Source organism: Crocodylus siamensis, chromosome 5 (genome assembly GCF_052110815.1).
Source record: "Crocodylus siamensis isolate JL-2025a chromosome 5, ASM5211081v1, whole genome shotgun sequence".
NCBI classification, from domain to species: domain Eukaryota; kingdom Metazoa; phylum Chordata; order Crocodylia; family Crocodylidae; genus Crocodylus; species Crocodylus siamensis.
This window is the reverse complement of record NC_143399.1, coordinates 190985322-191012212: the sequence shown is the minus strand read 5'-3', so window position 1 is coordinate 191012212 and position 26891 is coordinate 190985322. Positions and strand designations below refer to the sequence as shown.

Genomic DNA, 26891 nt, shown 5'->3' with positions numbered 1-26891 from the left:
AGCTAAAATATTGTATTTTGTGGGCAAACTTGATTTCTGCAGTAACCTGTTTCCTTTCTCTCTCAGGCTTCTTTACAGCTTAGCCTTTAATGCCAGGTTCCTAAGGCATCTTTGGTATCTAATCTCTTCAATGACTACACGAATGATTACAGGGTACGTGTTATATCATTCATTGAGCTTAAATTACAATAGGGCATATCTAATGAAAAAGAAAATAAGACCTTGTGATACACTTGAAAAAATGCAGTAGGTTGAAAAAAAAGAGTTTAAAGAAAAAATTTCTATGGTTGATTCTTATTTATACGCCAGCAAAATTTCCATTAACGTTAATTGAGGCTTTGATGTAGTAAAAACATTAAAGGGCCTTGGGAATAGGGCTGGTGTTTAATTAGAGGTATGTGCTAAGTGAAGTATCACAAACTTCCTTTAAAATAACAGTTCACATGTCTTTATGTTGAACATGATAATGATATTTACATTTTCTGAAGATTATGTTGATTCTGTTGAACAAGCACTGACAGTACTATCTAAAAATTTGAAGCAGGAATTTAAGAAAAGCACTCTCATCTACGTTGGTTCTTCCTGATGTGAGGGACATCAGATTAGACCAGAGATCAGGAATGCAGAGCACGGGTCATTGAAACAAACAGCATGTTCCTAGATCAACACCCTAACCTTTATCATAGCTAATTTTGCATGAAAAGAAAAATTTATACCTGAAAGCAGAGAGCATAAAGCTTGCAACTGTGGCAAAAAAATAAGCCCTTTTCCCTTCTTCTCAGTGTCCTGTTCTTATTTTTATGTCTCCCCTCCCCAATTACTTCATTTAAGGAGCAGATGGCCTAACTTCCCAGAATAAATTATGTATATTTGTGTCAGAATTGTAAAATCACCATTACCTCCCTCCTAAGATACAAGGTGGTAAAATCATGTAAATCACGCAAATCAAATGTTTTACAGTGATAGGTGGGAGAATAATAGTAACGCAGGAAAAAGGAAAATGAGAGGAGATGAAAAGAGAGTGAAAGGAATGGTTCCAAAGAGTTGTAACTGTTTGAAATGGTTTACCTTTCAGCAGTTTGGTTTTATCTTTTTGGCTGTATCTTTTTGTTTAAATTTTCAATAAATTGGTACAAGTCAGCGTGAGAAATTGAAGTTGCTTCCTGTTTATCTTTGCGTGGGGGTGAAAAAGGGTATTCATGTTCTGGGTTAATAGGCTTTGGCCTTTGACCTCAGAGTTTATTTGCTAAAAACATCTTTGTCTTCCAACTTTGAGTTTATTCAGCCTGAGATGTAGCGATTGCTTTGCTTTGTAAATACAAAGCATACCTTAAGTTACTTCAATGATATGTGTGTGTGCCAACTTGCACTTTCTCCTAGATATAAATGTATATTTATTGGTACAGAATTGTTGGAGTTGCATTTTGTTTTTAATCATCGCTTAAAAATGAAATAAAATCACTCTGCTAAAAATTGAATTGTTTGAATTTAGCATGTCTGTTTCCAATGCAGTTTTGGTACTTAAGAATCTAAATATTATATCATTTATCCTTGTGATGTTTTATATTATTCATATACAATTTAAAGTAATCTGTCATTATGGTCACATTAGAGGTAGAAAAGATCTTTTAGGTATGTGTATACCATCTCTGCAGCACTCCCAAAACCACCATCAAGAAATAAGCCAGACCTATTTGCTGCTGCTGTTTAGAAATATTGTCTGTTTGCTTTTCAGGGTGCTCACAGTCTCAGTTTCAAACACTCCTGAGAACCCCGTGTCCAGCACTGTTCTGGTGATCACATAGCATATCATATGTGCAGAGTACCAGTAGGACTTCCGTCTTAGCATCTTGTTTAGGAATGTGGTAGAGATGGTAGTGATGTACTCTTTACTCCTTGAGGTGATTTTTAGATCTGAACGATGATCTTATGGCTAAATCCAGTGATCAGCAACACTTCTTGTGGTGGGTCAGAATGACCTAGTTTTTGTCCAAGGTTGGCACTAGGACGTTGCCACTTCTCCCAGCCACAACATGGATGAAGCTGCTGCTGAACAGTCATGGCTCGGGCAAAGTCTCTCTCTGCTGGACTTCTGCTGAAGCCCTCCCAGCTCCATGGGCTGGATCTAGCCAGTGGGATGTAGATTAACCCCTTCACTAGACTGATACTTAAGAGACCTGAGCTCTGTTCCCAGTTCTGACCTAGTCTTGTTATGGTAGCATCTTTGCTTCAGTTCTCCAGTTGTAAACAAGAATGCTAATAATGCAAGTGGATTATAAGGTGCTTACTTCTGTACAATGTTGATAAGAGTTTATAAATAATAATCCCATTTAACAAAAGCAGGGTATTGTTCTCCCACAGAGATCCTATCATTTGTTAAAATTAGAATACTCTTTATGCTATTTAATGGAGCACTAATCTGTAGTATTTTGACTAAAATCCTGAAGTTTTAAATCTTCCTTAAAAACTAGAAGATCAATTAACTATTTTCTATTTTGTTTTTTTATCTTAAGGTCTATGGTGCCATTACTTCAAGTGATATCAAGAGGGTCTCCAATGTCTTTAGAAGACTCCAGTCGGATCATCCCTCTCTTCTACCTTTTTAGTTCTTTGTTTAGTCATTCACTTATTTCTATTCATGATAATGAATTCTTTGGTGATCCCATAGAAGGTAAGAGCATAAAGCTTGCTGCATAGGATCTGATTTGGCAAGCCTCACTCTCTCAAAATTTATTTTGATCTCAAAAAGAGTTCTGCAGAAAGAAGGTTTGTAAAATCAGCCAAGGGATGTTAATTGAACATTAAGTATGTTACAAAAATGAGATAATATATTAGCATCCATTATTTTACTGTAGTTTAGACAGTAATGGATGCAGTTCGCATTAATGTCAGTTCCTTTTGGTTTGTGTTTTGTTTTCTTTCTGTCACTTTTTTACTTTGTGTGTGTAAATATCAATATTTGTTTTCTTAAAACGAATAAAAAAAACAACATTTGTGCTTTGAAAATAAGACAAATATTAGAAATGTTGTTTTGAAAGTATTTAACCTTTATTTAGCTGTAGGTCAAAGACAATCATCAATGATGCCTTTTACATTAGAAGAACTGGTAATATTATCACGCTGCCTTCGAGATGCCTGTTTGGGAATCATCAAATTGGCTTACCCAGAAACAAAACCAGAAGTGCGTGAGGAATATATTGCAGCATTTCGAAGTGTAGGAGTCACAACAAACACAGAAATGCAGCAGTGTATACAAACGGAACAAAAACGATGGATTCAGCTCTTTAAGGTATTAGATGTCAATTTTTCACATGAATTAAACAGTCAGCATGTTCAAACATGTTTTACTGGTAACATCAGAGTATTTGGCTGCAATTAATTTCATGCACGTGCTTTTGTTGCAGATATGATCATTTAGGAAACATGGTGTTTGGAAATAACCTTGACTTTAAAAAGAATTCTGGGTTTTAGCAAAATATATTGTTGCTTAGCAAAATAGTCATATTTTTGGTAACTGTAATTTAAAAGTAATTTTGGTTTGACAGGTATGTTTTTGGTTTGCTTTGGTTGGTTGTTTTACATTTAATTGATTTATGTAGGAGTTGGTATGGAAAATATATATGAACGTTTAGCCTGCAATTTAGTGAAGTAGCTAATCATGCAACTGACTACATGAATTGTCCAGACATGTGGAAAGGCACTTTCTGCCCAAACGTTTGTCTAACATCTCTCCTAATTATACGGTTCATAGAATCATAGAAAGTTAGGGTTGGAAGGGACCTCAAAAGGTCTAGTCCAACCCCCTGCTCAAAACAGGTCCAGTAAAAGATATGACTAAAAACTTCTTGTTTCTCTTAATATGAGCAGTTCTGGTAACATTGGGGAATGACTTATGAACTTAATATTAACACTTAGGTACCTTGCTGAATCGGGGCCTTAGTTGGCTTAATTCGGTGCTGTCACTCCAGTTTCATGTCAGTCAGCTCCACTGAGTCTTGTTGACACTACATTGGTGGGAAAAAGGGGTGAATATGGTTTAGTGAACGTAAAATTCATTCAGGTTGTTCCTTGATAACTAGTAATGTACTTCTAACCAGTTTTCCCAGCCTAAGGTTTGAGTTAAGTAAGGGAAGCTGAGAATGCTGGCAGGAAAAGACCTAAGAATATAACTGTTGCGTAAAAAAGAAAAAAAAAAAGAGTGCTTGACTTGCCATGAAATTTCTGCAGCAAACACATCTAGTCAGCTAAAATTGCTCATTAAAGGAGTGGGAGCAGAAGAAATGCATTTTCCAAATTGAATGCTAGATTTACAGTCCGTTTAATACTGGCGACCTCTCGCACACTAATGTTCGGTTCGAGTCATCAGCTGTCCCTTCAGGTCTTTTATCACTGCTTTTGTCAAGCTATCTATTTAATTGAAAGAAGTTAATTGAATGAAAATGATCAACTAAGCTTGTATTAATATTGCTAATGGAACTTTCTTCTTGGCCATGTTTGGAGAAAGATGTCATGCTAGACTTTAGGAAAGGCCCATTAACGCTTGCACTTAACCTGATGGGCTAATTAAGGAATGCTTATTCATTCTACAAGTCTTCCATAGCCTCTATCCAACCCATTCTGCCTGATTTTACAACACATTTCACTTATGAGCATGAGCATTATGAGCATTAGTAGCAGTGAGAGTAACTGATAATGTTTTGATTGCATTGAATACAGTCCTAATGCATCACTGAATTTGAAATTTGTGCAGATTGATCTAATATATGTTTGCACAATTTAATTTAATTACTTGTCTTTAAATTACCAAATAAACTTTCAATTTAAAGGTCACAAATTGAGACCCTGGTATGTCTATTTTTCTAGCATGACAGCATGTTAGGGACACTTTTATGTGTGTGGTTTATGCCATGTCATCTTCTATTTGTGCCCTTTAGTTGATCATATGTAATCATTCTCTTTTCACTAACTTCTAGTAGTTGTGATGAAAATTGTTGTAACATTTTGTTTTCCTTCTAGCATCTCAAATGTCAGGTTTTTTTACTGTCAAATTTCACACAAGACAATTAGATGAATGGTATGCAAATAATAGGCAGTCATTCTCATACTCTAGAAAAATCATTTGAATGTACTTACTTTTTTCAGTGTGCCATTCTCAAAAGATGGGTTTGTAGTCCATTATCAGAATAATAAATCTAGAAGATATGTTTAAGGCTCTTTTTTACCAGATATTTGTTTAATTATAAAGCAGTACTACTTTACTTTTATAGATATATAATTAACTAGTGGTAAAATTCAGTTGTCAAAGCTGAAGGACACCTTGTTTTGGCAAGAAAATTTCAGTGCGTAGTATCGAATCTTTCCAAGGGACTTTGTGAAGTTACTAGTAACCCAATAAAGTGTGATGTAGGAAATCACATTTTGTCAGATAATGACAGATTTTTCTAAACCTTGAGTTGATCCTGCTAAAGCAGTAGATCAACAACATATTTTCTGAGGTTTCTGAATACTTGCTTTGTATTATTAGTTGGAAATCTCAGTTGTGTGGCTTTTTTGAAAATATGAAAAAGGAACCTTTTGTTTACTGAGGGTTCTTTTCTCCAAAGAATGCAGAATTTTCTGTAGGAAACTCCAGTCCCACCAAATTTATCGCAACTTTTTTTAAAGGTTCTTTAACTGTTTTTGTGCTATTTTATTGGCACAGTTTTTTACTTTGTGTGGGATATTTCTTTCTGGATTTTGGAAGCCGGATGCTAATGGGACCATGTAACTTCAATGTCTCCCCAAACCTCCTTTGGATTTTTTTTAAGGGAAAAATGATAACAATTCCAGTTCACTCAGATAGTTCTAAACAGCATTTTCTGTCACTCTTCTTCCAGGGTGGAAGACCTTGTAACATGCTGCATCTTAAAAGATCATTTGTTTAGTATGTAGACACAAAGACCTATAGAAGGTTCATTAAGTTTATTGCTCATAACACCTGTCTTGTTAGCATTCATGTGTGAGCACTCATGTGTGCTTGTGTGTCTTCAGCTCATTTTTGAAAATGCCAGAGTTTTAAGTGGCAAAGTAGATCCCTAGTTTTGGTAGCAGAAGAAACTGTTTTGTTTACTTCCATACAACTATAAGGCTTCCGATTACTTCCATTATAATATTTAGGTGGGGCTACAATGTTGCTTCTTTCTTACTGGTGTTTTTACCCCCATTTTGGGGATGAAAGAATGGGATAGGGTGATCGTCCTGTAGGTAGTAGGTTATTTTTTGGTTTGATATTTTCTGGCTATTCCTAGTTTTAGTGAAGCTGTTGTTGTAGTCTTTTAATTGTCAACCAGCTGAGCAGGATAAATGCTTTCCCCAGCCTCCTAGTTTTGTTACATAAATAGCTTTGTGTTCACCCATCCTCATATCCCCTGCCTGATATTGAAATGGCCCTGCATCTTTTATTTGAACTGGCTTAAGTTTTGCCAGATATGTGTGGATTCAATAATATACAAGTATAATACAAGTAATATACAAGAGAAGTGTTAAAACTTGTCAAACTTAAAAGTGAAAACAACATTCAGAGAGGCATATAAGTTTATTGAATATGCTGTAGTATCAGTATGATATTTTAAAAACTTTTATATTAAATATATGTAGGATTATGTTTACTTGTTTATATCTGACAAGTTTGGGTGTTCATGTACTGTAATAATTGCAATATTGGTATGTTGGTAGAATATGCTTTTTTTGTCTCTAAATCATCCTAATAATTAGTTATTACTAGTATAGTTACTTTTGGTTTTCATGAGCTACTGTACAATCATAGAACCATAGAACTGGAAGGGACCTGTAAGATCATCAAGTCCAGTCCCTTGCCATGGGTGGGAAGTTATTGGGCTCAGACAAGCTAGACAAAGTGCCTGTCCAGCCTCACCTTTAACACCTCCAAGGAGGGTGACTGTACCACGTCTGCTGGGAGTGTGTTCCAGATTCTGGTAACCGTTACAGAGAAAAAGGGTTTCCTTATGTCCAGCCTGAATTTACCCTCTGTTAGTTTATGCCCATTGGTGCTCATCTTCCCTTGAGGTGCCATCCTGAAGAGTTGCTCTCCTAGTTCCTGATGCTCCTGCCCAGCATATTTGTAGGTGGCTATCAAGTCCCCTTTCAGCCTTCTCTTACTCAGACTGAACAGCCCCAGTTCTCAGAGTCTCTCCTCATAGGGCCTACCCTCCAGACCCTTAACCATATGGGTGGCTCTTCTTTGTACCCTCTTGAGCTTATCCACATCCTTCTTGAAGTGCGCTGCCCAAAACTGAACACAGCTGAGGCCTCATCAATGCTGAATAGAGAAAAAGGAGCACCTCCCTGGATCTATCGGCCACGCATCGGCTGATACACACCAGAGTTTTATTTGCCCTGTTGGCTCATATTGGCTCGCACTGTTGTTTCATATTCATCTTCCAGTTGATCGTGACTCTCAGGTCTTGTTCAGATGCTGTGCCAGCCAGTGGACCACTGCCATATAGTTGTGGTGAGGGTTCTTCCTACTCAGGTGAATGACTTTGCACTTCTCCCTATTAAAACTCATCTGATCTCATTCCACCCATAAATCCAGTTTGTCACGGTCATCTTGAATCTTTGCCCTATCCTCTGGTGTCCCCGTGTTTCCCCACAGTTTGGTATTGTCCATGAACTTAATCATTGAACTTTCCACCCCCTCATCCAAGTTGTTAATGCATATACTGAATAGCACTGGTCCAAGCACTGATCCATGGTGGACACCACTGGAGATGGCCCTCCAGGCCATCTCAATACAGTGCCTTTATGTGTGAGAGAGATTCCTATGATCTGCAGGAAGCGGTCTTTAGCAAACTAATTATTTTGATGATTTTTGTCCCATTCTCAGTTACTTAAGACAAAATGTGATCAAGTATTTACAAAGGAGAATACTGTTGTTTGCAATACAAATAAAGAAATAACTTTAAACTAACTAATCACTGCAGGATTACTTTAGATTTTTTTGCATAGTAGAATCACCTTTACTTCATACAGTTTAAGGTGCTAACTTATAGATCTGTTTCTACCATGTAGGTCATCACTAACTTAGTAAAAATGTTGAAATCTAGAGACACAAGGAGAAATTTCTGTCCACCCAACCACTGGTTATCAGAACAAGAAAACATTAAAGCAGATAAGGTAATAATAATGTTTCTTACATCTAACTTAATCTTTTAAGTGACTCTTTCTAGTTTGTTTAAGCTTCTTAATGGGAGGAATTGGATTTTATGTATGAAAGAAATGACTGGAAGGATGCAGGTAGGTGACATCTAATGTAAGAATTTAAATTATAAGATGCATGAATATGTAGTCGGGTATTAGTTATGAGATACAGGAATTACTTTTGTAGACTATGTCAGTATGTTGTACAGATTAGTTAAACTAGTTTAAAATCTGAAATGATGTTGCAGTTCTGTGAAACACAGAAAGGTCTTTCACCTAATGAGATACCTTTACCTCTAGTTATGTTACCCTTTTGGAGAGTGGAACCCATTTACCAGAACTTTGGATGTAAGAAAACTTGATACAAGCTTGCAGACCAAAAACAAACAAACAAAAAAGGCCCTTTATTTTAAACTCAGTGCATTCCTGCACTGAGCCCTGGGCATGCCCAGAAGAGACGGTGTGTTGCATTACCCAGCTCACCTGATGTCTGTAAAGATTGGGAGCTTTAGTGGGGCTTTTTGGCATTTTGATCTAATAGTTGATTGAATCAGCTTTAGCTAAAAGATCCAAAGAGTCCTGCTGAAGTGCCCAAATTATAGATGCTGCAGAGCCTCGTCCGGTTAAGCATGGTGTTTTTGGGGTGTTTTTTTAATGTCTGCAGGCAGCTACAGTGAACAATAAGTAAAGTCCCACAGGGTTTTGATGCATTTCAGTAGGCAGCAAATATTTGTTCTAGGGGCTGAGGCTCACTAGAAGACCTATCTTTATAGGAGAAGATTTACTTCATTGGAAGAGAATTTCTCTGAAATATAGTGGAGTCTGTCAAACTTTCCTTCTGAAATAAAAATTTGCTTGGGTGACTTTAATGAAGTTAAAGCCAAAACTGCATCAGTTGCTTTTGAAAAGTGGGTGTGGATTCATGCATGTTGGAGAATGCCAATATATGCCTATCAGAAAATATACAGAATCATAACTTCAACAGATAAAAGCTAGGATCTAAGCAGCAAGCCAAGTCTGAAGTAAACTGGTCTAGTCGTCTCAAAGATATGGTTCCTAACAGCTGGAAAGTTTGGCTCATGGGCCAAATGCAGCCCACGAAGTCTTGGAATCCAGCCTGCAGGGCTCTCCAAGGGTCGGAAAATTAAGTGGTGGGTGAGCAATGACAATTAATACTGCCACCCCTCCCCTACTGCCAAAATCCCAAGCTCTGCATGACCTTCCCCCTACATGGCCAGAGCAGATTAGAGCCAGGGTCCCTTCCCTTTGTGTGGCTAGCTTGGGGCAAGGCCATGCCGCCTTCTCCTGCACAGCATATTCGGGCCCAGGCCATGCCATCTTTGAACCCCACTTTCTCCCCTCTGTTGGTCTAACCCACGTCCCCTTTCTCCCACCTGGCCAGGTTGGGACCAGGCCATTCCCCCCTCTCCTGCCACCCCTGTCCCTTTCCCCCACTTCCTCCATCACAGGGTTCGGTTTGGGCTGGACTAAGTCCCCTTCCCTCTGCACAGCTGGATCAGGGCGAGGCTGCCACCTGCCCCTCTCTGTATGGCCAGGCACTGTATATCTGGCCTGCTGGATGAATAGGTTGAGCATCACTGGTATATAATATAGTATAATGCCAGTTCATTTGAGTATAAAAGACACTTTTTAAAACAAAGTATTATTTCTTCCAAAAATAGCCTTCATCTTAAATTTAAGTAAAAAAAAAAAATATTAAGTAAAAAGAAATTTCTTTTATTCACCATTGGGGTTGTGTTTTTGTAAAAGGATCTTTATTTCCTGCTTCATTTTTTCCTTAAATTGAGTAATTTTCCTTAAATTTAAGAGTATTGAAGGAACAGAATGTGAATTACACTTTGTATTATTTCAGTAATTATTTACAATCATATTTAAAGGCGTAGCCGTGAAGAAGGCAGAGTTAGGGCTTACGAGCTCTTGAAATGTTTACGCATAAAGTTTATTAACTTGATAGGTTACTCAGCTGTATGTGCCATCTGCCAGACATGTATGGCGAGTCAGAAGAATGGGAAGAATAGGACCCCTGCAGTCTACTTTAGATGGTAAGATACTTCTGCATCATTTTTTAACATTAGGCACTAAAGTCATTTCAGTTTGCCTTTTTTTAGAAGTAGTGGTAAGAATTAATTCATGAAAGCTTTGGTTTCCTCAGATGTTTTGTGTCAGCCAAAATGGTGCCCAGTAACAGTTTATTTTTTTCAGTTATCTGTATTTACATATTTGAAATATGAATGTGATTGGTATAATATTAAATTAACTGGTATACAGTCATATGTACATCATATACATTGTAACATCTTTCACTTCCTAATTGAATTCGTTTTCCCCAGTTCACCTGATAACATTTCTGCTTATTTCAGTCCTCCTAGGGGCAGAAATGATAAGAGACATCATGCATTATAGTGTGCATGTGCATGTGTCTGCATATAATTTATATTATGTATAAAAACAACATTGTAAATAACCCATTGAATCTTAGCTTTTATGAATGCTATGTTTTAAAAAGCTTCCTGCTAACATAACAGAAGAGCTCTAGGTACCATAATTATTATATATGGGGGAGATATGTCACTTCATACTCAGCTGCTTCTGAAATCTTTGTTGTTATTCCCACTTCTTTTAAGTTTTTGTGCTACTGCACTTGGGGCAAAATGCTTGTTAAGGCCATAGATTTTCTTAAGTGAATGTATAACTAAAGCATATAAGCTTATACCCTCAAGCAGCAGTAGAACTAGTTTAAAAGTACACGAGTGCGGAAGCTACTCTGATGCTCTGTAATTGTAGCTCATCAAAGCAGACTCAATTTAATTGAGCCTGCTGGAGCATAGAACTACCGCGCTCCAGCAGCACCCCCACGTCTCGTATATCAGCGTCCCCACGCTTCAAAATGGTAGCAGGGGTGATTGAACTACAGCTCATTGAACTAGCCACTCTGAGTCACTGTAATGTAAAGTGCCGCCTCCTTCCCCCCACATGTAAAAATGCCCTAAAGGTCCATACTTGTTGCATGGTGGAGATTTTGAATGCTAAAGTGAACTTTGTGCTGAATTTGCTGCAGTGGGTTAGGTGTAGAAATGTGTAAAATATGGCCATGCAGAGGTTCTGGGCAGAACCTTTCACCTGCACTGAATTAAGTAAGACTTCACAGGATTAGAGCTTATGGTCTCATCTAAGTAGGGAGGTATTATTGGTAAAAATCACTAGTATGAATTTTTTTTTGCTATCTGTGTGGGTATAATTCCACTGTGGATGTGAAGTTTCAGAATCTAGATTGTCTTTTTTCACTTTAGCTTATGTCCCTTTGAAAGCTGCCTGTAGGACTGTTCTAGCACTGCCCAAGGTGACCCAAGCCAAACTTTATATTGCTTTTAAAGTCCAGCGAGCTGCTCCACCAGTCAGTATTGGTAAGGTTCTGCAAGGTGTTTGCTATGCTGCGTGTTTGGGATCCCAGTACTTCAAATTGAGTGGTCCTGCATTTTCGTATGAAGAAAAATTTCTGTATGGGAGACCAAGGGACAGGTAGCTTCAAGTAGAGCAAGAAGCCCACTCAGAGAGCTATATCAGTTTCCAGCTCCATGTAACTCCACACTGTGGCCTTAGACCATTTTCCTTTTGGATGTGGTCAGACTGGAAAAGAGTTATTGATTCTGATTTCAGTATATTTTTGGTGACATGTTTGATTAAAGCCAAAGAACATTCTTCTTGTACTTACTCAGGAGGTATTTGTGCCTTCAGCACAGTTGGAGGGTCTTTTGTGGTAAAGCAATCCACAGGAAATGAGATCTCTCAGCGCAGTAAACTTTGTTTTGAAACCTGGTATGTCTTGTTCCAAAGTCACTACTTCCCATGCCACTTGGGAGCCTCTAGATATCACTACTGTTATCCCAGTTACCTGAAGAATCTTATGGCTTCTGGCATCGGACAGTGGATCAGGGTAATGATTTCCCACCTAAAAGGTTACCCCTAAACTAGGTCCAGGATTAGATACATTTGTATATGGAAACTCATCTTGTAGTTGCCAGTGCAGTTGCTTTTTGGCTAAACAAAGGCCTTCAGAAATGTCACCTTTTGTGAGTACTAAACACAATGAAAAAAAAGCATTGTGTGAAAACAAGCACATAACAATGTGCGTATGATTTGTTTTAATCCCACTTGCTTTCATATGGGATAGAGCCAATTAGTGTGAAAGTACCTCTGAACACATATGGCCGTGTTTATTTGTGCTTTTTCATTTACTTAAATGGCAGACTCTTGAGTTCTAAATGTCCTCTGTATTGATGACTCCATCCCATATTTCTCTTTAAAGAAGGAAACCTTGATGGAGAAATGCAGATAAAATTGACTAATTGACCAGAATAATTGAACTGTCGAAGTTGGGTAGTGGTTTACCTTTGCTGTACATGCACTTTCTGTTTAAAATGCTTTTAACCCTTAGCTTAATAGGCAGCACACACTGACTTTAATTAAAAATGTTTACTGAGTAAACTAAGGGTAACCTTAAAGAAGTATTTTATCAAAAATTCCAAGGGCTTGCCTTGCTGAAATTTGCCAAAAGTGGGTATTCATCAAGTGTACTAATATGTTGGGTCATGTCACATTAAATCACTTCTTAAAATATCTGTACTTAGAAGTGATTTGGGGAATTAAAAAGTACAATGCCCTTTAATAATGATCATTGATGTGGTGCCCAGCTGCAGAAGGGCGGCCAGGCACCACCACCCTTCAGGCAGATGCCAAAGAAAAAATTGCAAGTGCTGCTGTAATCTCCTTGGCCCCATTAGTCACATGTGCCATTTACTTCAGCTTTATTACCTTGTCTGCAAAGCCTCGCTTTGCTTGTGAGCCAGGTTTTTTCTCAGCTTTGATGATAAATGTGAAAGCAAAAATGTCTGGGGCTTTTGTGTCTGGGTCTTCAGCTTTGGATCTAGATAGACTTTTAACAGCACCATCAAGTATATGAGCAATGTCAGTAGCATTGTGTGCTCCTGCACGTTGTTCCTTTTCTCTATATCTGTTGTGCCCTGCATGCTCTTTTATTCCATCCAGGAAGAGCACAGACCAGCTGCAGATGCTTCCTCAGCCTGATTAAGCGTGTTTGTACCCTAAAGCTTGCAATGAAGAACTTTTCCAACTATTTTAGTTGGTTTAATTAAAGATACTGGATTTACCCAAAGAAACTTGTCTGACCTATACATGTCTTTCTTTGAGACTAGAGTAGGATTGTGACCTGAATTAGCAAAACCCTGAGTTGAACTGGTTCTGAAATGCCTCCTTACTGGATAATAGAACGTTCCAGAGCAGCTTTTGTGCAACTCTTGTCCTTTGCCTTTTTTGTCTTTGCATGCATCATCTTGGTATTTGCTGAAGCTGGTTATGTAACTTCTTGCCATTCTTTTCACTTTTTAAAGTGATTGAATGTTTATTCAATCACAAGACAGATGTGCTTTTTTTGAGCATCCAAAGCCCATTGAAATAACTGAGTCTTTCCTCTTGATTTCAGTGAGCTCTGGCTTGGCTGTTAAGGCGTTTATACCTGAGTTGGTATGCTGGGTGAAAACAGACTCCCTAAATGAAAACACAGTCCAGTAAACTACTCTAAGATATGGAGTCCTTGGTCAATGGAATGGGGCCTTTGGTGCCATCTTAATGCAGACACTTGTGACTTAAGCTTCTTGATTAGCTTGATTAGGTCATTTCTCAAAAAGTTGAGTTTAGGGGGCGGGCTTTGTGGTAAGCAACATATAAAGAATAAGGAATAGAAAGCATGATATTTTTAATGGGGAAAATGCAATGGCATTTTGTGTGTGTGTGTTGCAGTTTGTTTGGAGCAAGTTTACATTACTCAAATTTCAGTTTAACAGTGGAAACAGTAATACTTTAGAAAGGTAGGATTTCTAAGAAATCGGCGCGTACTGTGACTTCTGTTTAGGTATATCAGTTGTGCTTACATGTTTAGTTTATTGATGGATTTATCATTATAAATTGATTTTTGTATAATAAACAATATTAGGTAAGTTTTATTATCAAAAGTGAATCTTTATTTATATTTTTAAGTGGGCCTGGAGCCAGCACCTCTTTCTGTGTCCGAAGAACGACAGCTTGCAATTTTGACAGAGCTACCATTTGTAGTTCCTTTTGAAGAAAGAGTAAAGGTATCTGTGTTTTTCCCACTTTTATGTATTTTAGGTTTTTTTTACAGTAAATGTAATTCAGTGGATTGAGCTATGTAGGAAATTAGGTCTTGGATCATCCAACTGCATAATGAAGAGTCAGTTTCTTCCCTTCCTCACCCCCTAGCCTGTTTGTCCCAATATTAGCATTCATAACAAAATTCTTTCTTTTCGCCATCTGTTTTTGTTTCTTTACAACAAATGTTTGGGAATTGTCTCTCCACATTTAGGACATAACATATGTAAACATAACCTGAGACAGAGTAGTATTTGAACCTGGATTCTACATTTGGCACTCTATTAGTAAATGCCTGCATCAGTGTAGCATCCCATTCCTCTAGAGTACGTGTACAAGTATCTGATTTCAGGTTCAGTACCTTACTTTCTATTGTCCTTTGTACTGATTCACTCAGTGTAATGAGCCAGTTTTAAGGAAGAAATTTCCACAAGTAATATTTCTGTTTTCAGAACTGAGTAGTTGAACTTAAAGGCATATTTAGTATATCAGGGAAGTATAGAAATGTGATGTAAAGTTTCTTGTATTATTTGTGATTTGTTATGAATGCTTTCCAGATCTTACAGATATAATTTTCAGGTTCATCAGTGTTTTCAAGTTCCACCACAGTTGTTTTTGACGTTACCCATGAGAACAATTTCTGAGCTGCTACTGTTGCATTTACAGCATCAGTTAATTAACAAACTACTCCCAGAATTGTGTTGGAATCATTGTGTACCACCCCCATCAAGGAAATGAAAAATAGTTGCATGGGGAATATAAATCAATGTTTACTGAATAGGCTGTGACACTTTTCATAAAGAAGACTGTCTTTTTAGGTTCCTCTGAAAGAACTGCAGCGCCGAGAGTACAGATATTTAAAAGATTTAATACAGCTTCATAGTACCATAGTAAAAGTTCTTTTTAGGTATTCTTTTTTAAAACCATTGCTCATCATAATTGACAGAAGTGTAGTCTGAGTATATTAAAATATTGTTCCGTGACTTTGGTATTTTGTTGTACCACAATACATTTGTACAAACAAGCTTTGAGTGATGTGGTCTTAGTTTGTGTGGGGAAGAACTCTGGTGAAGGTTCTTTGTGGGCCTGTCTGCATCCCTTTTTATAGGATTTTTGCCTCTACCATGAAGCTGCAGAGCTTGTATAATAAAGTTCTGTATGCTGGGCTTGAAGGAATACTTTTGTGGTAGGGTGATGCCCTTGGTTTCATTGTAAAAAGGAGTGAAATTCCTCCAACCTTGTAAAATTCTTCACTGTCAAAGCAGAGATGAACTGAACTAGCGTTAGCTACCTTAGCTAGTGGTCTAGTTAGTCTATTATGGTTAGTGACTAGCTCATAGTGTAGTTAGAGCATCTGGGGATGCTTGTTTTATTCCATCCTAGAGGTTACACCAGTTCCCTTAAGGGATTCAAAAATTTGCATCTTGCTCAGCCATCTTTTCAGAGAGAGAGATTCACATTTGGTGCCTAGGGGGGGTCTTGGGATTGGCTAATGTAATCTCTTAATGTATAGTTTTTTGTGACTTCACTCAGATGGGGAAGGACAGACATTTTAGACTGAAGATACACTTGGCTTCTTTAAACCGGATCATCCTACAGCAGTTCCTTCAGGAGCTGGATGGTGTAGCTAATCCAAGAGCTTTGATAGCTGTCCTGTTGTCCCAGCCACTGTGTTGCCTTTGATGTCAGGCCCTGGATCAAGGCAAAGACTTACGCGGCAGAGACTTGTCCAATGTGTCTGGCACTGAAAACTACCATGGTGCCCCAAATTTTGGTGTAGATTAACGTTGTGTGAGAGAGGCTTCCAGATTTTTTTCATGCCCTTATATCAAGAAAGAAAAAGGAGAAAGGAAGCATTCAGAGAGAGAGAGAGATCTCAGCTTGAGGCTGGGTGCCAAGTGGCTTGGATACCTCACCAGTACATTTCATAGATTTCATAGACATTAGGGCTGGAAGGGACCTCGGGAGATCATCGAGTCCAGCCCCCTGCCCAAAGGGCAGGAAGTCAGCTGGGGTCATAGGATCCCAGCAAGATAAGCATCCAATTTACTCTTGAAGGTGTTCAATGTAGGTGCTTGAACCACCTCCGCTGGCAGACTGTTCCAGACCTTGGGGGCTCAGACAGTAAAGAAATTCTTCCTTATGTCCAGCCTGAAACGGTCTTGCAGGAGTTTGTGACCGTTCGACCTCGTCATCCCTCGGGGCGCTCTGGTGAACAAACGTTCCCCCAGATCCTGGTGGTCACCCCTGATAAACTTATAGGTGGCCATCAGATCACCCCTGAGCCTGCGCTTTTCCAGGCTAAAGAGTCCCATGGCTCTCAGCCTGTCATCGTACGATCTGTTTTCCTGACCTCTGATCATGCGCGTGGCTCTCCTCTGGACTCTCTCAAGCTTCTCCACATCCTTTTTGAATTGTGGAGCCCAAAACTGGACGCAGTACTCCAGCTGCAGCCTCACCAAGGCCGAGTACAGGGGAGAATGACGTCCCGGGATTTGCTGGAGAAGCATCTATGGATGCACGCCAGCATTTTGGTCGCTTTACTAGCCGCAGCATCGCAATGCAGGCTCATGTTCATCTTGTGGTCAGTGATGACCCCCAAGTCTTTTTCTTCTGTAGTGCTATCCAACGTACATAACTGATTCCATCAATTTCTTCTTTTTTGACTGGATGTTCTCCATCAAAACCTTTGGTTGATCTTTGTTTCTTGAGTTTCCACAGCACTATTCAGTAGGGGTGTGCAAAGTGGGCAGTATTTGATTTGGATTTGGCTTGATTCAGGGGGACAGTGATTTGATTTGCTGATTTGGATCACTGTCCCGATTCAATTTGGCTGAAACTGAAGATTCAATTCTGATTCAGAGAACCAGCAATGTGGCCATAGATGCAGCTTTATATGTTTTTTTTCTACATTCCTCGAGGTAACAGGTGTGGCTCATAAACATGGAGATGGTGGGGCAGATGGAGCCACACCTGGTACCTTGAGGTACGCACAAAAAACATATAAAGCTGTGTCTGTGGCTGAATCGTCAAATCTCTCTGAATCGAATCGGACGCTTCCACAGAGGGACCAGGACACTGCCTGTGTGGCCCATTGGATAAAAAGGTTGAGCACCAGAACATGTTTGAGGAGCATGAAGGACACTGCATACCTCTGATTAGCTCTTGGAATCCTCACTAATTTCACTCACTGAAAGTTTCATCTTCCTGGAAAAATTATATGCAGGGTCCTGGTCAATTATTACAACATTCAGGAATCGATGACTACTGTGTTTAATGCTGTCGGTGCTGTTTCAGCATAGACTTTGCTGGTTATGTCAGCAGTATATGGCACTGGCCTTACCTTGTGCACTTGAATTTTAGGAGCATCCCTTTAATTCTGTGTAGATAAAATTGGCATTTGTCACTGGTACTGTTGCCTCCCACTGAAGAATGTCCCAATGTGGTCTGAATACCAGATCAGGGCTTCATCTGTGTTGGGGCTTCTTTTCATCTTCTCCTGATGAACAGAAATGGCTTTGGGCACTTTTGGAAAGAAAAGCTCTGATAATCCTTTCAAATGGTGGTTTTAGGATGAGGCGCATCTCTTCCCTTCCTTACATCATGGAATAGAAGATAAAAGATAAAGTCACGTTCCCTATTCTCATGGGACTACTCATCCCAGCTAAGGTCATCTGACACAATCTTATATCCCTACCACAAATATCAAACAACTAATATGTAACCTGTGCTCTAGGAGGTTATTAGTTTTTGTTGCAGTGTCTCTGGACTGATTCACTGCTAGCATCTGCATCCTAGGAATTCTCCATAAAAAAGATATTTTCAGGTGTTACCTTTCTGTTCCCTTGAATAGAAGTGGGGGGGTATGGGCTGGAAGAAAAGGACATTCTTCTGCTTCTTTGTGTTTCCAAGTAATGAATTGCTAAGCCCTTGTGTCTATAGGTAACTGTATATTATACTGTGTGTCAACCCTATTTTTGACTGCAGGTGAACTGATAACTAATAAGAAGTGGCATTAGGCATGCAGAGAGTATCCTGTGACCCCTCAGATTCTATTGTGGAAATATTTCGGGATTAGATGCTCAGGTCTCCACAACTGAAAGAACTTCTCTTTGAGAGTCCAGCTGTTTTAGTTATAAATTGAAGGAGACTTTGGAAAGAATTAGAACAGAAGTTACAGCTGAACCTTATGGCTTTCCCAATCTTCATTAACGAGGAGATAAAATACTTTGCTTCCGTACCATGGACAGTCCCTCTCTGTATAAACACTACAGAGCATGATTCCAGGAAAGACACCAGTCTTCTGCTGCTCCCAGGACTGCCTTTGCCAGAGGACCTCAGAACAGAAGCAGGGCTCTTTATCACACATCATCTCAGCTTCTGGCCCTTAAATAACAGTTTTCGTATGACTGAACTACATTCTTCTCCTTTTGCAATATGGGCCATGTCTCTTCCAAGTTACTTGGTGTTAGATTGCTGGATATAAAACAGCATCAGAAATAGTGACCTTGCTGTAGTTTCATAGCAGGACATTAATACTAGATGACAATGGAGGCCAACCTTTTTGACAGGTGTGCTACAAATTAGCCCCACACCCTTCCCTAGTGTCCCTTTCCCTGCCCAATCCCTTTCCCTGCTGTTCTGCTTTTTGCTTCTTGCCCTATCTGCTGCTGTGCTGTCTGTCCTCTCCCCAGTTTGTTGCATGCTTCATTCAAAGGATGCCCAGGTTGGATGCCCAGGTTGCAGGTTCTTCCCACCCCTGCCAGAGGACATTATTCTTTTTCTATCCCAGGGAAATAGAATTGTCTGTCACTCAGTCTCAAGCATGTTTGCTTTCATGTGGGAATAACTGATCCACGCCAAGAGTTTTGATTCTCTGTGGAGAGAAATTACTTCCAGTTACATGTCTTGTCTTTCATTCTTTCTACTAGATTTACTAAGAAAAACCCCTAAATATCTGTAGTACATTGCAGATGAAAGGCCATATTAGTTAATTCTTAGCTGGTTCAACAGGGTATCTTCAACACTTCAAGATTAGGCCGACCTCTTCCAGTACTTTGGGCTATTGATCATCTTGGAGAACAGCCCATGAAAAGAATCACCTTACTAGAGTTATTTCAGACTCAAGCCATGATGTTTCTCCTAAAAAAGATGAGGCTTCCTGATAACTCTCATGGTTCAACCCAAGTAGAATATGCAGTCTGTAAGCAGCTTCTGAGTCTGACTGTTTTGACTTACATTAGCCTTGTGAATGATTATTGGGACTTCAGACCTCACATCAGTGTCCTAGAACTCAGAGCTGAAAAATGAGTCCTATAGACTTTCAGTCCATTCACAAAACATTGGGTAGTGCAGGTGCTTACAATATCATTCCCATGTTCTCCGTCAAGAAACCGAGAGAAGCATATGCTGATGCCCTGTCCAAGGAAGTAAGGAAACTGGTTCGGTTCTGTATATCATTTCACTCATCTGCTAGCAGAGTATATAAGCAGATGTAATGAGTTAGGATTTTTCACTTGGATGGAGAAATGCTTAGCTAGGCACATGAAGGATAGGCAGTTAACTATTGTAGACCCCTTGTGTTGACATGGTTAAAGCTGAACTGTTACAGATGAGAGAGAACTACCTTGAATTATTACAGACCATAAGAAACACCAGTTGTGTGCTCAGTGTAAAGGGAAGGAGTGGTGATGCTCTAGTGTTCTAGTGACAGAATCAGTGGTAGATTTTCTGTAAGTGCATGTAGCAGCTATTTCTGCCTATCATTATTTTGTAATTTTTACAGGTCTTTTATTCTCTGACCATGTAATCTCTAGGCATATTAAAGGAATGACAAATGACTCTTCTACTAGATATACTCCAGAGAATTATGCACCCATGCAGTTTTGCACATAAAAGGCGTGACCATACATAACTGCATAATTTAACCCTGGCAAACTCTGTGCCTCCATCTCTGTGGGGCTCCCGGCACTCCAGCTGGGAACCCCATATGAAAGCACCAATCATGGTGGTGCGTGACTTGACAGCTGGTAAGTGGGGGCAGGGCGCTCCTCCCTGCAGAAGCGGGAGTGAGCGTGAGGTTTTTGGGTGAGCTTGGGGGAGGGTCTGAGCGGGTAATGGGCTGCGTGCCACCAGGCTGGCCCAGCTGTCTCCATGCCTCCATGGGGGCTTCCAGCATTCCAGCTATAAACTATATGTGGAGGCGTGGAGCCCAGCTGGCCCAATGATGCAATTCTGTGCCTCTATATGTGGCTTCCCACTGGAGTGCTGGAAGCTCCACATGGAGGCATGGAGCCAGCCCAGCTCAGTGGTGCATGGCTCCTGGCTGCATTGTCATGAGGCCCATGTGCTTGTATGGACCCAGCCTGGTCTGGTTTGAAGGTGTGTGCCAACAGGCCAGACAGGCCTGGCTCCATGCAGCCTCCAGATCGCAGCTGGAGCTGCTTGCTGCTGGGCATCTCCTTGCTGTGGCCAAGAGTTCCCTGAGGGCCCACCACCTGAGCTGCCAGTGGTGGGGGCTGTGGGACATGTGGTGGGGGTACATCCACCCACACACTCCCATACCCACACCCCTTCACAACCTCCCCATAAACTGCCCCCACACACAGGCCTTCACAATTCCTCCCTACAAACCCCACATGCACCCACACCTTCACAAACCCCCCTATACCCCCCATCCATACAAAGTACCTACATGTATTTCTAAAGAAGGTTAAAATAGTTTTATATTTATGTTAATTTGTAAACAAACAAACAATCCAAAACAAAAAGGTGGTGGGGAAGAAAAAAAGTAATTAATTTAGCATAATTTTGAGGGGGTTTTGTGCATAATCTTGCATTTTTCTGTGCATAATCCCTGGGGTATAACTAGAGGACCTTCTTCAGCTTGGGATTTGAAACTAGTTTTAATGATATTGATAGTGGTTTCATCCTATGAGCACTTGCTCCAGAGGCACTGCTATTTCAGTTTCCTATAATTGTGAATGTTACTAGTAACTATTGTTCTTTGATAGCTGACTGTGCTTTCACACTACTTATCTGCTTTCCCCTCTGCATCAGACTTGCTTGTATTCAGGACTCTTCATGATAAGAAGAAAGAACTGAGAAGATGGTTGGGGAGTAGGTGTTCCCTTTTACTGGTAGAACAGAGCAGTAGCATAACTAGGGGTGGTTATCAAACCTGAGTGCTGACTTAGAAGGAATACTGGAATGGCCCCCTGAAGAGCCTGTGCTGCAGCATCAGCTTGGCTCTTGAGTCTTAAGAGCAGGTAGGACTGACTATCTCCTCTACCCCCATATCTATTCTTTGCAGGGTTTTGCCTACAGAGCAAACCCGGTTAGTCTTTCTGCAAGTTGAGAATGATGGGGCTTCTCTACACCACCTCCTTTCAATGGCTATGGCAGTTCTACAGCAGTGTTAGAGGTGCCAAGTCTTTTAAGTATGAATGAAGAGGCAAATCTCAAAGAACTGTAGTAACTAGGAAGTAAACACTTACTGAAAATCCTAATGTAAGTATGATTACTTGATTTCTCTTTTAATTCATTTGACCAGATTTTTCAAAGACTGATCTACGCTGACAAACAGGAAGTTCAAGGAGACGGTCCATTTCTGGATGGAATTAACGTTACTATCCGAAGAAATTATATTTATGAAGATGCTTATGACAAACTTTCCCCAGAAAACGGTAGGCTTATATTATATAAATCTTGCTATATAATTATTTGTTTGTTTTTACCTTATTGGAAGGGTAGATATGCCTTGCCTGAAATGCTTAGATTAGATTTGAAATTGAGATCACCCCCATACACACACCCCTCATCCCAATTCTTCACTTTCCATTTTGATTATTGCAGTCTAACATTTTTAATGCACCACTTTCTTTAATTCAAACTAAATCTCCATTGGATGCCTTTTTATGTTGTTGTCAGTTTCTCCAACAAACTGCTTTGTGTTTTCACTCATACTGCTCATTAGACATTTTGCATGTGGAATTTCATCTGCACTGAAGAAAAAACATTTAATATTGACAGAATTTGAAAGATGCAATGTGGTTTATGCCAGACTTAGGTTAGGTACGCTAGCATATATCACTAGTGAGTTATAAATGGCAGCTATGCAATGGGTTTGTTCTAGTGCAGCTGTATCAGTGCTTACATTTCTGTGTCAGCTAGATCTAAATTGTAGAGAGCCCTTATTAAATGTATGGAGAGTTTGGATATAACAAAAATATCTTGGGGAAGATATAGGTAGTGAAAAGAAATCTACCTTCCTCCTGGGGAATTGCCAGGCATGAAGGAATCCTCAGTTGACCTAGAGTAGGGTTGGGAAATTATTGCAGCTGCAGGGCCGCTTAATGAGTTTTGGTGAGCTGTCAAGGGCTGCAGTGGTAACCCTGCCCCCTGGTTTCCATCTTAGGACCGGAAGTTCCTTCGCTTGCCCCTGACCGTTGCTACCAGAAGTCCCTCTCCTTGCCCCAGAAGTACTCTGTTGGGAGTGGGGTTGCCATCTTGAAACCAGAAAAAAAAAACACAACTAAATTGTGTACTAAAAAAAATCAAATTTATTTTAAAACTTATTTTAATTTTATTTAAAAAAATATTTTTTCTCTTGATCTATGTGGGTTTGCATCATGTTGCAGTTGGAATCCTCCCAATCCCCACATGGCTGTCATAGAATATATGGAATATAGAATCGTGTATTCATAGTCTGTGTGTATATAATGTATATACTATGACTGTTATTCTGTTTCAGTCCAAACCAAGGAATACGGCAATTAAAGAAAAAAATGTATGGGTATTCTGAGTCACAATACAGTTATGCAGAGTATTGCTAGTATGTCAAACGCAGCATGGGAGTACAGAAAAGAAGAAATTTCTGAAAGCTGTTGGAAGCATAATTTCAGGATTATAGACCAAATTGATTAAAATGGACCTAGATGATTGAGTGCTCATAGATGAGGTCTTAGAATTGATTGCACTAGAACAAAGGTCATTGATTTGGAAGAGGCAGCCAGTTTGTCCATATGGGTTCAGTTAATGCTTCAGTGGTACCTTATTTTAGATATTTAAAAACAGAAATGGAGTAGAACTGACAGCTTTTAGACGTAAACTCCTTTCTCCATGTGAAAGGAACTTCTTTAAAATCATAAACAGCAAAATCACAAGTTATTCAGGTAACTCCAAATTACCATTGGTAAAGTCATTATTACTCACCATTTAACACAGGTGTTCTCAAACTTTATAATACCGTGACCCTGAGAGCTGGATGGCAGCAGTGGGGGATGGGGAGCTCACATACAGCAGCCATTGCTGCCATCCACCACTCTGCTCCACCACCGTGTACCGCTTCCCTGTGCTGCCACATGTAACCCCTGGGAAGTTTGCAGCCCCCTTTTAAATTGCTTGCGACTCACAGTTTAAGAACCCCTGACTTAACAGATGCATTCTGTAGAGACTACCAATATGATTAGGAAAACTATTTTTGAAATGTCTGGGTTAAAAATTTTAATGAAATATTTTTATCTCTGTCTATACTCTCAATTGTGCAGGGTTTAGGTAGAGAGAGATTATATATTCAAAAAATCTCTAAAAATGTTATTCAAAACAGCTTGTCCACATATGCAAAAATGCTTCGTATCTCAGGAACCACTAGGCAAGAAATTTGTGTGCATCTGCACCAGATAACCCTTGAGAGAGAACCCTCTTACAACCTTGTGATGCTATGATTCTGTGATAAAGGTTTGTCTGAGTCAGTGCAAGCTATTGGTACCAGACCAAACAATGTTAATATGGCATCTCAAGACAGCTTTATTTTTGTGTGGGAGTGTGTTCCACATTGGAAGGAAAGACCTCGTTTTTCTTGGAAGAAAAAAAGAATTATCTCTGGTAGCTGTAGTTAGACTCGTAGCATGTAGTGTGTGCTTTTAAAGGAAAAGAGCTTCCAGAAATTATGTTAATATTATTACTCTTTCTGAACTACTTCTAGAACTAGCTCTTCTACATGTAAAAACCAAAACACCAAAAAAACCCGACAGGGTGCTATGTTCAGAATTCACGTGTCACTTTCCAATTCTGAGTAACATGTCCATCCCCAAATCAGTAATATTTCTACAATATTGACATTTGAGTTTTTTATGTGTGGGTATGGGTGTGGACATATATCTTTAAATATTCCTAAACGTAGTTGTACAGCTTCTTGCATATGACTTTCCTTGTCACTTTTCCCCCCCAGAGCCTGATCTGAAAAAGCGAATTCGTGTTCACTTGCTTAATGCACATGGCCTGGATGAAGCTGGCATTGATGGTGGTGGAATTTTCAGAGAATTTCTGAATGAACTGCTTAAATCAGGATTTAATCCTAACCAGGGATTTTTTAAAACCACTAATGAAGGGCTTCTCTACCCAAACCCTGCTGCACAGATGCTTGTTGGAGACTCTTATGCTAGACACTATTACTTCCTAGGAAGGATGCTTGGAAAGGTAAAACTTCTTTTTAAGTTGTTGTAAAGAACATAAAATGAAAAGGAGCAGAAAAAAGGAAGTACGGTAACTTTAAAAAAACCCAAACAAACATGGAATTTGTGGGGGGAGGGGTAGGTTGGCATGTTTAACATTTTGGTAAGCTTGGAGTATGGGAATACTTAATGACTCTGTGAATAATACTTCCACATACTCAGTCACTAGTTTTTATGACTAAATAAATTAATGATGTACCATAGTTCTCATCAGTATTAGTGAGAATTGCATACTTGAAGTGAGATGAGAATTTGGGCTCACCTGCACTGCTGAAGAGGTAAATCCCAGCACTTGATGATGAGATCACTCTGCATCTGGGTCAACAAACATGATCTAAATCCAGAAGACTGTCAGTCAGGTGGGTCTGGGATCTCCAGAACCTGGTCCCAGGTCCAAGGATTTGCGAGTGGGGGCAAATGGACAAACTGGTAGCTGCCTCGCCTATGTATCTCCTTTTCTGGAACATCCCTGTGGTTGTAGGTGGGTGGAGCATGCACATACTTGAGAACCCAGTTGCACAACCTGCCAGTTCAAGCACATAACGTCAGCTCCAGCTAAACAAAAGACTTAAGCATGTGCTTAAACATGAAGGTAGTTTTAAGATTTAACTTGTGTATTGCTGTCGTGGCTGGTCCAAGGGACAACAGAACTGAGCCTCATCTACTCCCTGCTCTGCTGACATGCTTCAAACCAGTAAGTTAAGCCAGCGACTGGTCTGAGCTAGTCCCTTGTGGTCACTGTCAGGCCTGTTAGAGACTGAGGGTTTGGCAGCAGTAGGGTTTCCATGTGTCTTGGTTTTCCCGAACATGTCCTCTTTTTAGGTCTTCCCATCTCCATCTGGGTGGTTTTTTAAAATATCAAAAAACATCCTGGATTTTGCTCTACTCAGCATTGATGTTTTTCCTGGCACTTCCTGGCTTGCCCTAGGAGAAGCTGTTTGGGACTGAGAGGAAAGCAAGGGGAGGGCAATTGGAGTCAGGGGCATTATCTGGTGGTAGGACCAGCCCTGGCAGTTGCATGCAGGTAAGTTTGTGGGAGGCAGGGGTTAGAGGGCCACGGCTTAGGGGCTGTCTGGGAGTCTGTGTTTGTGCATGTACGTGTTCCCAGGGCGCATGGGGGGGATGGGTGTGTGAGGAGGGAGTGGGTGCCTGGCGGTGCTGGGGCTGCAGCAGGGCGAGGGAGTCTTTGGGAGCAGCAGGGAGCTGCGTGGCCAGGTCAGCAGCACTGGGACCCTTGTGGTTGCAGGGGCGGGGCAGCAGGGACACACTGCAGGGCTGGAGGGAGCAGGGGGCTGCAGGTTGGGAGTGAGGGGCACCGGTGGGGGGAGACTGGGGATTGTGGGTCAGGAGTATTGGGCACAGGCAGTGTGCCAGGGTGCTGCAGGTCTGGAGTGAGGGGTATCAGCAGGGATGGGGGAGGGGCTGTGGGTTAGGAGTGAGGGAGACGAGCATGATCTGTTGAGTGGGGTGCTATGGCAGTGCTGGGGTGTCTGTCTTGAGAGTGAGGGGCAGGGACGGGGCATGGATATATCACTGTCTACCTCCCACAGTCATATTACTTGCCCCCCTCCCCACAGGTGTCCTCTTTGAAACTGGAAATATGATAAGCCTAGAGAGTAGGTACTTGTGGATGAGTGCAGAGAAGCCTTGCTGGCAAGCTTCTGGGTCTGGAGTATACTTATGGCCCTGGATTAGTGGAGTAAACGACTGTGTCCTCTCCTGGGCACTCTAGACAAGCTCAGTGAAGTTTCAGCGAAAGCAGGCTTTCTTGATGGAAAAAAAATTATCTGCAGTGTTTAAGTGCTAGTGTGAGAGAATAAGATGCAAGAATAAGAATATGAAAAGGACTAAAATTTGGTTGGGGAAAATGCAAAAATTCAGTGGAAAGTAAATTTTGAAGGGTTTTTTAAAATATAAATAGATTACAGTGTCTTCAATAATGCAAGGAAAAATTCTTTCTTTTTTCATGAA

At 40.2% G+C, this 26891-nt stretch overlaps 1 protein-coding gene across 1 annotated transcript in view; it reads left to right on the top strand.

The window, feature by feature from the left end:
- The window catches only part of UBE3C (ubiquitin protein ligase E3C), a 111090-nt gene that overhangs the window by 48384 nt on the left and 35815 nt on the right, over positions 1 to 26891 (top strand). Inside the window, exons 11-18 of the mRNA XM_090047609.1 lie at positions 67 to 153; positions 2514 to 2671; positions 3057 to 3289; positions 8071 to 8175; positions 10175 to 10262; positions 14275 to 14372; positions 21959 to 22091; positions 24638 to 24885. Of these exons, the coding sequence (XP_089903735.1) occupies positions 67 to 153; positions 2514 to 2671; positions 3057 to 3289; positions 8071 to 8175; positions 10175 to 10262; positions 14275 to 14372; positions 21959 to 22091; positions 24638 to 24885 (1150 nt within the window). The remainder of the gene's footprint in view (positions 1 to 66; positions 154 to 2513; positions 2672 to 3056; positions 3290 to 8070; positions 8176 to 10174; positions 10263 to 14274; positions 14373 to 21958; positions 22092 to 24637; positions 24886 to 26891) is intronic.